This window comes from Megalops cyprinoides, chromosome 12 (genome assembly GCF_013368585.1).
Source record: "Megalops cyprinoides isolate fMegCyp1 chromosome 12, fMegCyp1.pri, whole genome shotgun sequence".
Taxonomy (NCBI): Eukaryota; Metazoa; Chordata; class Actinopteri; order Elopiformes; family Megalopidae; genus Megalops; species Megalops cyprinoides.
Genome location: NC_050594.1, coordinates 37147647 through 37161237, shown reverse-complemented (window position 1 = coordinate 37161237; position 13591 = coordinate 37147647). Strand labels below are relative to the sequence as shown.

Sequence of the window (13591 nt, the reverse complement as noted above, 5' to 3'; positions counted from 1 at the left end):
TAGCTAAAACAAATGCAGTAATCCAAAGGTGTTAGCATTTCAATAACTTCTGGAAAATAATAAAACAGTTATATACTTATTCTGTTTCTACATTAAAACATGATTTAGCTTTCAACTGCTTCCTGAAAGCAGCAAAAGGCACTTGCAGCATTTCTCACATATTTGGGTGTGGATGATTGACAGCTTGGGGTTGTTATATGAAGTCCTGACTGCAGCAGTAAGTGTGTCTCATCTCCACCTCCATGTCTGAGGTTTGCACATCCTGCAGGTGTTGTGACTGTACACTGTAAGCTGTGGCTTGTGTCCTCTCACACGGAAGATCCTGGTGCTGCTGCTCCTTTGTAATTTATGTTCAGTGATTCACAAATGCACTATACCTGGTTAACTTCATTTTTAGCTGACTGTCACAGCACACATGCCAAGCCTGTTTGGCAGAGTTTTTCAGATAAAGTAACAGAAAGAGTCCCACACAGGAGTTTTCACATGCTGAACTGCTGAAAAGCCTGGAAAAGATGTCATTCAAGGGCACCTGCTGGCAAATATTTAACACATGTGTTTGTTTGAAAACAGAATACCAGGTTTATAAAGTCCATCTTTTGCATTTAGTCTGTGCTGGGTCCAATTTTTCCAACCAAATATTGTCTACAAATTTAATATATAAACTTGATTTTTTTCCCCAAGAGAAGGTGAATTTGATTTATATTTCCAATCAGACACATTAAAAAGCACCTGCACTGGTTGTGTGAGGATATGAAACCCACAGAAGTGCTTGATTGCATTTTAGGCAAAGCTGAATGGCAGTCTCTTTTGATCACAAGCTGAGATTTGGAGTACACAGATACCATCAAAACTACCGTACTATATCCGGCCAACTTTGCCTGGCTAAAAAAATTATCAGTTTGTAAAAGCCTGAATTCTTTGAGATATAAGCAGCTGAATTCAAGATACATACTCGTCACATCTTGTTTTAACAGTAAAAATCAAGCACACACATAACACATGAACAACAAAAATGCTAACAACAATAATGATCTGTAATGACAGAAATTACTCTGAGCAGGGTCAGATGCAGCTCTCCAGTAGAACTGCTAGTAATATGTAAGCACAGCCCATGTGGTGTGTTAGACGCGAACAGCTCACTCGTATCTCAATGCCTTTTCTTCTTTTGCACAGAAGGTTCACCTTGCAGCGAGGGGACCTCTCCCATAATGCCCCCATTCAAGATTTTATCAAATTTCACTGCCCACTGGATTTTACTCTCATGGTGTCCCTCTACTATGAAAAATTAGGAAATCTTAATTAGACACCATTTGTATCAATGGCTGACTTTCACATACTGGTTGAATTATGTTAATTTTCTCCCTGATGCCTTGAAATGGATGACATTAACAGAAATCAGAGTTTGATGGGTAATAAATAATCAAATCTTAACTGTTCCTAATGATAAACAATTAACTCTTAACTGTTCAACAGGCGGCCTACTGTTATTTAGCCTATACATTAACGGTTTGCCTTCATTGCACCCTACTGCAGACATACAAATGTATTCTGATGATACTGTTGGAAAAAACAGACTGAAAACTCCAAAGGCACCAAAACTGTATCTTCTTCTAGTGCAGCTAAGATGAATATGATTTTTTCTATGATTTTATCTCATTTCTTCTGCTCCTTGAGAACATAGATACATACAAAAATACCTGCTCAAGAAAATTCTCAAGTCTTTGGACAGAAAACAAAACAGCCAATATAACGAGTTTTGTAGATGTCAACGGCACCACAGTAACTTCCTCCACTTCTGTGAAGAGCCTGGGTGTCACCCTCGACAATAGGCTGGACTTCACTGACTACATCTCACAGACAACATGCTTCTGTCAATTCCTCCTCTTCAACATCAGGAGGATTTGCCCTTTTTTGACCACCTGCTCCACCCAGCTGCTTGTCCATGCCACCGTGCTCTCCCTCTTGGACCACTGTAACGCCCTCCTTGCAGGCCTCCCAGCCTGCACCATTCAGCCGCTGCAACTCATCCAAAATGCAGCTGCTAGGCTGATCTACAATCTCCCAAAGTTCTCCCGCGTCACCCCCTTACTGAGATCCCTCCACTGGCTCCCGATCGCAGCCAGGATCCTTTTCAAAGCCTTGACAAGCCTTTGAGACGTCATCCAACCCTACACACCCGCTCGACAACTTTGCTCTGCTACATCCGGACGCCTCACTCCTCCCACCAACAGAACGAAAGGCCCACAACGTCCTCACAACGTTGCTTTTCCGTTATCGCCCCCCCAGTGGTGGAATGAACTCCTCACCCCCCTGAGAACAACTCCTTCACTCCAACCCTTCAGACGTAGGCTGAAGACACAACTCTTCAGACTCTACCTGGACTGACACCTTTGCCATTCTGACCTTGTAAATCTAAGATTCTCGGCTTTGCCGAGAAATTTACATTTATTCATTTGGCAGACGCTTTTATCCAAAGCGACTTACATAGATTACAGTTCTTTACAATGTTATCCATTTATACAGCTGGATATTTACTGAGGCAATTGTCGGTTAAGTACCTTGCCCAAGGGTACAGCAGCAGTGTCCCAGCGGGGATCGAACCAGCAACCTTTTGGTTACGAGTCCTGCTCCTTAACCACTATGCTACACTGCAGCCCGGCTTGTACTTGTAGCTCTATCTCTTACCTTGTATTTTTAGAGTATTTTTGCCTAGGTAGTATAGCGGTACTTTATTGTCCCAGTGATTGTATTCGTTTTTGTACGTCGCTTTAGATAAAAGCATCTGCTAAATGAATAAATGTAAATGTAAATGTAGATTTTGTGAAATTTGCAAATATGTGCCATTTAAACAATTCTGCATAATCTGCCCATAAAAGAAATAAACAAACAAAAAATTTACGACAGAAAAATAAGAGCAGCTATGAGCGGTGACTGATCTGCCCTCTCAGTTGATGGCCCTTGTTTTTGTAACACATCTAAATGAGAAACTGCATCAATTACCATGCTTCACATCTATGCTTAATATCTGTCTAAAGGTAACTCAGTGTTATAAAACAACTGCAAAATACAAACATAAAAGGATAACATCTGATGCTATCCTTTTATGTTTGTATTTTGCAGTTGTTTTATAATTGTACCTGTACATGTTTGCCTGCTAAGGTACAGATGAAAATTAGTCATGCAGCTAAATCTAGCACTTTGTGCAATGACAGAATTGCTGACATGTTAATTATTGTGCATTGCCCCTTTTAACTAAATGGAATCAATAGACTAATAATTTTATTAATGAAATGCTAATCATTATTATAAAGTCTGGCCAGAGGTAGACTCTGGGCCCAGACATCATTCACAGCATAGTCTCCCTCTGCCTGTCCCTGACTTTCCCCATTCATTCCCTCATGTGTTACCAATCAGAATAAATGAAGGTTTGTATTGGATTACAGCAGCTCATAATTTTGATTACACTGTGCATGACACAAAGTTTGTAACAGTGTTTGTCAGTGCAGCATCTATATAACAAAAACAAATAATGAAAAACTCATACCAGGCACCAGCATGTTTACAGAGCCATAGCCACAAAATGAACTGATCGGTCAAAAACACATTCCCCAAGCAGCAGCAACACACCTGAGTTTAAAGGCTCTGTCCATTAGGCAGCTAAGGCTCATTAGCCTTTACATTATTACATTATATTATTGGCATTTAGCAGACACTCTTATCCAGAGTGACTTACATAGGTTACACCTTTTTTTTTTTTTAAACTGACAATGCTATCCATTTATACAGCTAGATATTTACTGAGACAATTGTGGGTTAAGTACCCTGGCCAAGGGTACAACAACAGCGCCCCAGTGGGGAATTGAACCAGCAACGTTTCAATCGCGAGTCCTGCTCCTTAACCACTATGCTACACTGCCGCCCATGCTTTTGACTGGCCTTCCACACATATGCTCTTGCACAACTATTACACATTAATTCATTTAGACAAATACTTAACAGTTAACACATTGTTGACCAAAACATCTTAAAGTCAGCAGATTCTGAAAACGATTGAGGGCTGCCTCCAACACAATTTTGTCAGTGACACTGACAAAAACTTTATTGGCTTCCTGTTATTGTTCACATCAAGTTAAAGACCTTGGTACTGGCATAAAGGACAGTGAAAGGGGCCACTCTTCAAACCTTATGTTCCCTCAAGATCACCGTGCTCTGCATTTACAGGGCAACTGACTCTCCCCACCCGATGGGGTAGCTCTTTTCAGACACAACCCCTATCTATACTAGTCCCTCAGTGGTGGAATGAACTTCTCACAGAGGTTAGGACAGTGGAATCACTGGCCAACTTCTGACACAGACTGAAGACCCACCTCTTCAGACTGCATCTCAGTCCCACTTCAATCCCCACCCCCTGCTACCTCTACTATTTGATGTTTATTTTATGTGCAGTATTGTGATGTATTTTGATTCTGTGTTCTAGGGACTGCTGTATTGTGGTATACTTGGTTTCTGACACATTACACAAATTAACTTGTGGTAGGGCTTGAATAGTGTTATGCTCACACTCACTGGTCTAGGAGTGTTGTTAGCCTGCTCTGACACTGTTGCTTATTTAAATTGAATGGATATATTTATGTTATATTCTGCTGGAAGTTGCTCTGGATAGGATTATGTGCTAAATGCATGTAATGTAATGTAAAAAGGTAGAGGCTAAATGTAGGGTTTTTGTAACACTCTTACCTGGAACAGCAGTAGACAAGTGTGCCATTTCCCACAACACTACATTACACACTGTCAAAGCCTCAGACGATCACATCCATGTACTAAGCAAATACATGAAGCTTAAAATTTATCAAACATGTTAAGATTGTCTTGATGAGCTGAGCAGACAGGTTCATTCATTCTTTTCAAAGACCACATTTACTACATCTTTAAATTGAAGGCTGTTTTAACCTCTTTCAAACTTGTATCAATCCACCACCAGAAAAAAAGAAAAGACAGGTCTGCCAAAGCTGTAAAAAGCACTGTGCTCACAGAACTGAGGTATGATGCAACCTTAATTAAATGATTGATCACCATTCATGTGCTAACTTGTGTAAAGCTGGAGGATTGCCTTCCACATAGTTACCTCAACCTGAAAGCATCTTCATCATTTACATGGTTGTTTCCAGATATAAATTTGTGTACTTGTATCCACCTGCCAAATTTTAAAAACAGATTTGGAACCATTCAATTAATTTTCTTTATATCCTACATAAAACTAATGCACAGGTAGAGGCTTATAATAACTACTCTGTCCCAGAGCAGGCCATGGGAAGTCACAGGAGGATTGTGGTAAAGGAAGCATTACACAAATATACAAATTTCTACCATATTTTAGCCATATACTACACTTGATACTTGGTTTAAACTGAAAGTGGTCTTTTTTGTGGCACACCACGATGGTATCAGGGCTCAGGCATGGACTCAAACGCAGACCACGAGTGCTCAGGTTCCAGGCGGGTTTATTGGAATCATTGGACAAGAGCGTAATGGCAGAACAGGCAGGGTGAAAACCAGGCAGGCAGTCCAAAGGCAGAGCAAGAATCAAAAACAGAAACAGGCTGTGTCAAACCGGGTAGGCGGGCATATCAGGCAATCAAGGCAGGGCGGCAGGCAGAAACGAGGTCAGAAGTCAGGCAGAATTTGGTACCGAAAGCAGCAGCAGCAGCAGCAGCAGCAGCAGCAGCAGCAGCAGCAGCAGCAGCAGCAGCAGCAGCAGCAGCAGCAGCGACCAGACAATACAGGTCCAAAAAGGATGAAAACCGAGACAAACTGGCAACAAGACCAAGACAAGCAGGGAATATAAAGGGCTGCGGCTGACGAGGAGATAGGATGCAGGTGGGCAGCAGGTAGGTGGAGGCAATCAGGTAATCAGGTGGGCGGAGACAGGGCGGAGAGCAGGGCAGGGCTGGAACACAAGGAAAACAGTAAACAAAAGCACATGGACCACATTAACAGAATGGGAGAACACCAAAACAACAGCTAGGGGGCCGGAGTACTGACAGATGGTTGACCGTAAACAAGGAATGAAAGAAAACTGATTCAGAGTTCAGGACTTAAAGCAACAATTTTTTCTGAGCCCGAAATGTTTATTTATTTATTTATTTTTTTTTGGGGGGGGGGGCTCATCATAGAACCGGACCAATACATTGAAAATTCTGTACATGTTGCGGTTTGTGGACTCGTCAACGTTCTGTGAAAACATCTGTTTTGACAGCTTGTGCGCTAAACATTGCCTAATGTGACAGGCAATGTCGTCAGTGTATAGGTAGCTGGCCTGTGTATTTAACACGCTAACTTTAGAGAGCGCAGTTCTCTTGTGTGATGTTTTGCACAAGTTAACTAGTGCTGGTGCTATCCTGAAAGACAGGTCATGATCCCCTATAAATGCAGACTTTATGATAGCACACACGGTCTTGGATGGATGAAATGGCAGCAGCTACAGTGGCCACAGCTCCCGGCAACGTTGACGTGTAACAAAGAGCCCGAACAGCTGCTTTGTGTAAGGGATCTGTATCATGCTGAGACAATACCTTTTGCCGCTTGTCCCATACTTTATTTTTTTCGAACACACGGTGCAAAGCAGCTCCCGGGCTCGTTTAATTTGTGACAACATACACCGAACGTTTGTCCGTCATTACTGTTTTCATCTAACCAAGCCCATCGCCATTATTTTCAGAGGTGGACACCCCGGCTTCAGAAAGTAAAAGTCTTGCCACATATTTGTTCCACCCATGCACTACACCACACCTCTTCAGCCAGGTAGAGGAGCTAATCAGTGAAATCTCCTTGTTTAGTGAATGGCTAGAACAAATACATAGTAGGACTTTTACTTTCTGAAGTCGGGGTGTCCACCTCTGTTTATTTTTCTATGACCCTCTACCATCCCCTCACAGCCCTGAGAGCACAGTATCCCCCCATATCCTTCCTTTCACCACTCTATGGCAGACTGAGTGTTACTTAATGACTCAATAGTCACTCATGAAAGTTACATGTTATTCTCACATGCGCCCAGGAATTTATTCTGATTGCAACTTGCAAGAGGTCAGCGAATAACAGAAAAATGGAAAAATTGCTGATTTAGTCTCCCTCTCTATTCCCTCAGGAATTGTGTTCTGTAAAGCTCTGTGATAATCTACCTGGAAAGGTTGATATGCCAAGTAAAAGCTGATTGAGTGAGTTTATCAATTATGTCACAATTCTCTGAATTCATAACTAGGGAAGTGCTGAAATATGAGCAGTCCAATACTTGGTAAGTTGCATATTGACAATGTTTCAGCTTCTAAAAGTAGAGACAAACTAGGGTTCATAGATTCTTTTGATTTCATTCAATGTGTGTCATGGCGTACACACAGCAAAGGTCTTACTTGAGATCTAATCTAATCTAACTCTACAGTTCAATAAGTTCCAATAAGTACATAAGTAATAAGAGTAGTTATTGAGAAGTATTACAAGAGGTCAGTAAGATACTAACTTAAGTGCTAAACTAGTGTAGAGTGCTTCATTTCAATAGAGAATAGGGATAGATAGGATAGATAGAGAGGAAGGTAGACTAGCTTGAAAAGATGAGTTTTCAGCTTTCTCTTAAAGGCATCCACGGAGTCTGTTAGACGGATCTCAGCAGGAAGCTCATTCCACCAGTATGGAGAGAGTAGCCGGGTCCGAGAGATGCTGCCTTTGTATTTTGGGACATAGAGGTGAACCGAGGTAGCAGAGCGCAGCGCTCTTACTGGCTTGTAGGCCTTGATCATGTCCTGTATGTATCGGGGGCTGATCCATTAAGGCCCTTAAAGTTGGACAACATTCAGTGGTAGCAGACAGCAGTGGATAGTTGAAAGTGTACATCCTGTGGGGGTAGCCTCTAAAATATCACACACCCTTTACAAGAGTAAAGGTACACTCAATTCTGTATACAAAATATTAATCAAATATATAATGTGTATGAATCCTTTCACATAAAACATTAAATGGAAGACTTCTGGGCAAAACAGGATGCTCGATAGCAAAAGCAACTACAGCAGTGGCCAGTGAAAAGAAGCCAGTAACTAAACAGATGGCTAGCAGTCTACCATAGTATTTCTGCTGTATCTAAACAGTTTGCTGCTGCTAGAATTAGCTGGTTAACAAGATGGCTATTGCTAGTAAGACATTTATGGCAAGATAAATATTTCTTTCTGTTGCATCTTCCATACACAGTGCTCTTATGGATGCAACAGCAGCAAGGCTGCACCCCGCCCCCACCTCGGACACTCAAACCACATCTCCATTTTACTGACTCCAGCCTACAGATCCATAAAAAAACAGGTCAGACCAGCCGTGAAGGAGGTGAGAACCTGGCCTCAGGGAGCCACATCAGCACTCCAGTACTGTATAGACAGACTGGGACATTTTCAGAGAAGCTGCCACCTATGGCAGCTCAGTGGATCTAGAGGAGTACGCAGCTTCAGTGACTGGCTACATTAGTAAGTGCACTGAGGATGTTACTGTCTGCAAAACTATCACCACCCCAGCAAACCATAAACCCTGGTTCTCCATGGAGGTGTGCACTCTGGGGAACGCCAGGGATGCTGCCTTTAAATCTGGAGACAGGGAGGCTCTCATCACAGCCAGAGCCAAACTGTTTCCCAGGCCATCGGGGAGGCAAAACGCACCTATGCAGAGAAAATCCACAGCAACTTTATGGACACTGCAACAGTTTTTTTCCTCAGGCAGTTAGGCTCCTCAGCTCCTTGCTCCCCCCCCGTATTTTTGGGATTGAACACCCCAAAAAATTCAAATGCACATAGCCACTTTAAGAAATGTGTATTTGCCAGTTGTAATTTTGTTTACAATTGCTACTTGCACACTTTTGCCTGAACCTTTATGCATTTATTGTCTTGTTATTTTGTCTATTTATTGTTTCGTTGTATTTATTGTACCTATTATGTTGTTATATATTGATTTAATGCTTTGTACCTTATATTGTCTTTGTCTTTCACTGTCTGAATATAGCACCATGGGTCCCAGGGAAACGTTATTTCAACCCTATTGTATACTTGTATATGGATGGGCTGACAATAAATGCTCTCTTGACTTGACTTGACTAGGATGTCATTGCTATAGTATTCAGTAAAACAAGTATGTTCCCATGGCTATGGCTGGCCGAACACATTGTTTATCCAATACATTTCCTAATCCTGCCTACTTGCTTTGACAAGCAGAGGTCTGTAATATGTACAGTGAAATAAGGGATACAGTGAAAGCAATTGAAACAGGTGGTGCCACATTGGATATTTAAACTAAAAAGGCCTGGTGGTGAATGCTATTTTCAGAAACAGATTTCAACATTCATTTACTTCAAAGGTATTTATTATTTCAATATGTGTTCAATTATTCACTTCCCTATGTAATTATTTACATATCTGTTAAATGAATTGATTTCAATTATCTATTATTGTTAATTGCACATTTATTTATTTGATTTGGGGTTCATCCTCCAAATTTTCTGTGAAAATTCTTGTTCTTGTCTCTCAGTGTCACTGTGTCGAACTGTTGTATTGTCACCGTGGGCGTGAGAGAAACGCAATTTCAATCCTCAGTAAGTCCTGTGCATATTGGAGAACTGACAATAAAGTTCACTTTAAAATAAAGGAATATGTTCCTATAATGGCTACTGTATTTCAGCTACTGAGTACTTTTAAGATTTTACTGCTTGCAATTCCCTACATTCTGTATACTGTTCCTATGGGGACAACCATCAAAATGGTTTTACATTACATTACATACCTCACTCCCAAAATTTGTTGCCCTTGGACATGGCAGGAGGAGAAAATCCACTGACGATATTTTTCAAAGTGTACTACATATCCACAATATACTTACTTCCACAAGTTTAAATGTTAAACTGAATCTAAAGCCATTTCTACTATATATTCTTTCCATGTTTCATAAATATGCAAGTTTTAAGTATATTTGCCATACACTGAATGAAGATACCTCATAGCTGGACAGGGTAATAATGTTTTAATCATCCTTTTCAGGAGTGTCATAGTTGTTCAATAATGAGTTTACTGCTTAAGTATGAATATTACACATATGTAGATATGAATATTATTAACAGCTGGTTTATTTGACAATGCCTAAAATTTTAAGTTCAAATACGTCTGTACAGTATATAGTAGTATAACTGCCACTAACATCCTCACAAAATTTTCCTATTCAAGAAAAGTATGACATTCCAGGTGGATAATCTTGGGACAGTTCAAACATAAATATTTCAAACTGAAAAATACACCCTTCCCCAAGTGCCACCCATTCTTTTCCCATTTGCACAGGTAGACTGCCCACCAAATCATCATAGACCATTGATTCCTCTCTGTGTGCCCTGATTGGATGAGTGTCGCTGTAGGCAGAAGCAGACAGGATCAACACTGTAAAAGTAAACTAAAGAGAAACAAAGAAAGAGGAACTTAGGGAGAGTATGTAGTGTGGAGGCCTTATTAAAGGCTACATTTCCAGTAAACAAAATTATCAAGATTGAGATTGCCACCACATGCCACTACATCATACTAAAATACAGCTAGTGAATAGATAAACACAGAACTTTTAAATAATTTTGTGCACCCCAGCTCTGTAAAAATGGGCCTTCAGTGTGAATTGACTGACATAGAAACAAACTTTGCTCATGGCATGCTTACACCACATGTCCAGACTGAAAAGGGGGACAGAACAATAAAAGCTTTGGGTGTACTGGATCAACTCTCAACATGGGAGACTTATGACATAAGTACTTTGTGAGTATTTTTTATTGTCACATTAATTCATGCAAGAATTACTTCTGCATGACATCCTGAAAGAATATGCTTTCCCTACAAATATATTTCAATAAAATCATTTTTCAGTTCCTTTCAGTAAAAATATGTAGAAAATAAAGATGAATGTGCTAATATACTCATCAAAGTTTTTTCTCAAATTGTCAACACACACTTTCAAAACAGCATACATTTTGTAGTAATTTATTGCAAAAAATATAAATGTAACATTATGAAGACTTCTGATCCATCAGCACCCCAGTGAATGCTTTGCATAAACACCATTTGACAGCGCTGCTGTCAGTAGTAGGACTGATGCAATAGGATTTTCAAGTAACACTGCAAGCTATCACATTCTCAGAAACCATGCTCTAGAGAGATTTTCCAAAGTATGATGATTTGTGCAGTTTGTGGATAGGTCTCCCTTCAAATGAATGTCAAATCAGAAAGACATTCATGTATCTCTCACTAAAAACTCATAATGCTCATATCACTTAATCTTAACCAAATCTTCACTCAACGTGTATAAGCATGCATTACTTGATACATTTTTAGTAAATGTTAAACTCATCAGTATGTAACCCATCATTTTACATTTTAAATACATCTTGAAGTGGATACCCCTGTCTCTCCCTGACTATTCTAAACTTAGGCACTCGACCGCTGATTATGCATCCACCAAAAAATGTCTGATGAATGAAATGACAGTCAATTGGACGCTCATGGGAGTTAAGTAAATTTAGTTGACAGTACATGCTGACGAGGCTGTATACAAAAACGATCATGTTGGGGGGGGGGGGGGGGGGGGGGGGGGGGCTTTGCCCTTAGGTGTCATTCAGAACTGTAACAAACTACCGACTTGCTGAACAACTGAAAATGAAGGCGTGTACCGGTATTTGCCAATGACTAGGTTTACTATCCATGATGTGTAGTACCTTGTGTAACGAATGACTCGAGTCAATTCCAGGCAATGGAACACTTAGTCACGGCCTTACGTGACGAATATCTAATGTTATATTATTTAATGTTATATAATAAGCAACCACACTCACTCGTTAACTGCTTCTACACCACTGCTTCATCCATACATCCCTTTCTCAGCTAAAGATACGGCTAAAGACGACTTCTCACCATTCGCAGCCATCTTGCCGTTTTCTGGGGTCCTATCAAAAACTAGCTGCCGGTGTGCAATAGCGTCACTTTCCCTCATTTGTAGCTCTAAAGAATGCCTGATTCAAAAGTCACTGTGTCACTCGAATTTTTGTCTAACAAAACATGTTTTACGTGAAAAAAATACAAATAATACAATAATTAAAGTCCAAGTTAAAGTCTAAATGACTGAAAATTCGCGGATAATGCATATGTGCCCTTCAGTTATTGGGTCCTCTTATATGACCGACCAATGCAACAGGTTTGGCAGGTGTATAACAGCAAGTTACCTTACCTGTACAAGGTGTGAGGAGTTGAAACGAAAACAAACGCGTCAACAAGCAAGACGAAGCCTGTTTTTGAAAAGTAAGTGGTTGGTTTTATTTAAATTGGTAGTCTATATTAGGCGGAACCTTTTCCTTTCTGTTAAACTCCCGAAATATGGATTTATAATGCTACCGAGAATAAGGTTCTTAGGTCTACCAAGTCTGAGTCGATGTGTGAAACATGAACACTGAGCGTGTAAAGCGAGATGTATATCTGGTTTATCACGTTTTTTTCCCCCACAAACAGGGCTGCCTAAAAGGAAAAATTGGAATCTCTCAGACATGTATATTTATTGTGAAAAGTTTAGGACACACTTTGTGGCAGACCGGTTTAGATGAAAAGGCAGTAGCTAATGTTATTTGGAACAGTCGTTCAACATTCTCAACAGATTAATTGTATTACATATATTGATGGTGGTGTTGCTTGTATCTTGGACATTTATTTTGGGAAGTTTGAAAGCACGTGTACCATACAGCACGTAAGAGATAGTTTATGGTATGTTAAAAGAAATACGAGGGCAGTGAAACGGTTCCGTCGAGCATTTTTTAGTCTAGAACTATGTAACATTACTACAGTAAGTAAGATATTACATAATATTTAAAATTAAATGTAACACACAAGCATTGTTCTTAGAATCAAACTGTGCTCTATAACTATATACCATTGACTTTTTAATCGTGACGTTTCCTTCTTTTTTGTACTACAGTTGCATTCTTTCCTTTTATGAAATAAAGTGCATTTTCACTTGCAAAAGTGGACGTATTGTCTCCCATATATCAGCGAAATCCTAAGCATGCTCACCTGTCCCAGGCAGTGGTTGGCACTGTTTTTTGCATCAGGGATTGCAGTGATGGTAGACTGTGGCTCCAGCAAAGCCAGAGTTTATGAACTACCATATGAGATAAGTGACTTATTGACTTGAACAAACTATAGATTTTTGCTGTGAAGAACAGTTTTGATTGGTTTGACTTGTTGTCCTATGCAGTTTACGTAGAAAGTGCAGCAACACATGGACATCTGTAATCACTGGTCCTACATGGCTGTTGGAGTAAAGATTTCATTGAAACTGACTGTCCTGCATCTTAAATGGTGATGCTTTTTGTGTAACAGTTTTTCATATCAGTCCTATTTACATTTATTCATTTGGCAGACGCTTTTATCCAAAGCGACTTACATAGGTTACAGTTCTTTACAATGTTATCCATTTATACAGCTGGATATTTACTGAGGCAATTGTCGGTTAAGTACCTTGCCCAAGGGTACAGCAGCAGTGGCCCAGCGGGGAT

At 40.2% G+C, this 13591-nt stretch overlaps 1 protein-coding gene across 2 annotated transcripts in view; it reads left to right on the top strand.

The window, feature by feature from the left end:
• The first annotated feature begins 12246 nt into the window (after positions 1-12246).
• Positions 12247-13591, top strand: part of sh3yl1 (SH3 and SYLF domain containing 1) — a 38895-nt gene continuing 37550 nt past the window's right edge. For both annotated transcript variants that reach the window (XM_036542841.1, XM_036542840.1), the window contains exon 1: positions 12247-12344. In XM_036542841.1, the coding sequence (XP_036398734.1) occupies position 12344 (1 nt within the window). In that variant the 5' untranslated portion in view covers positions 12247-12343. The remainder of the gene's footprint in view (positions 12345-13591) is intronic.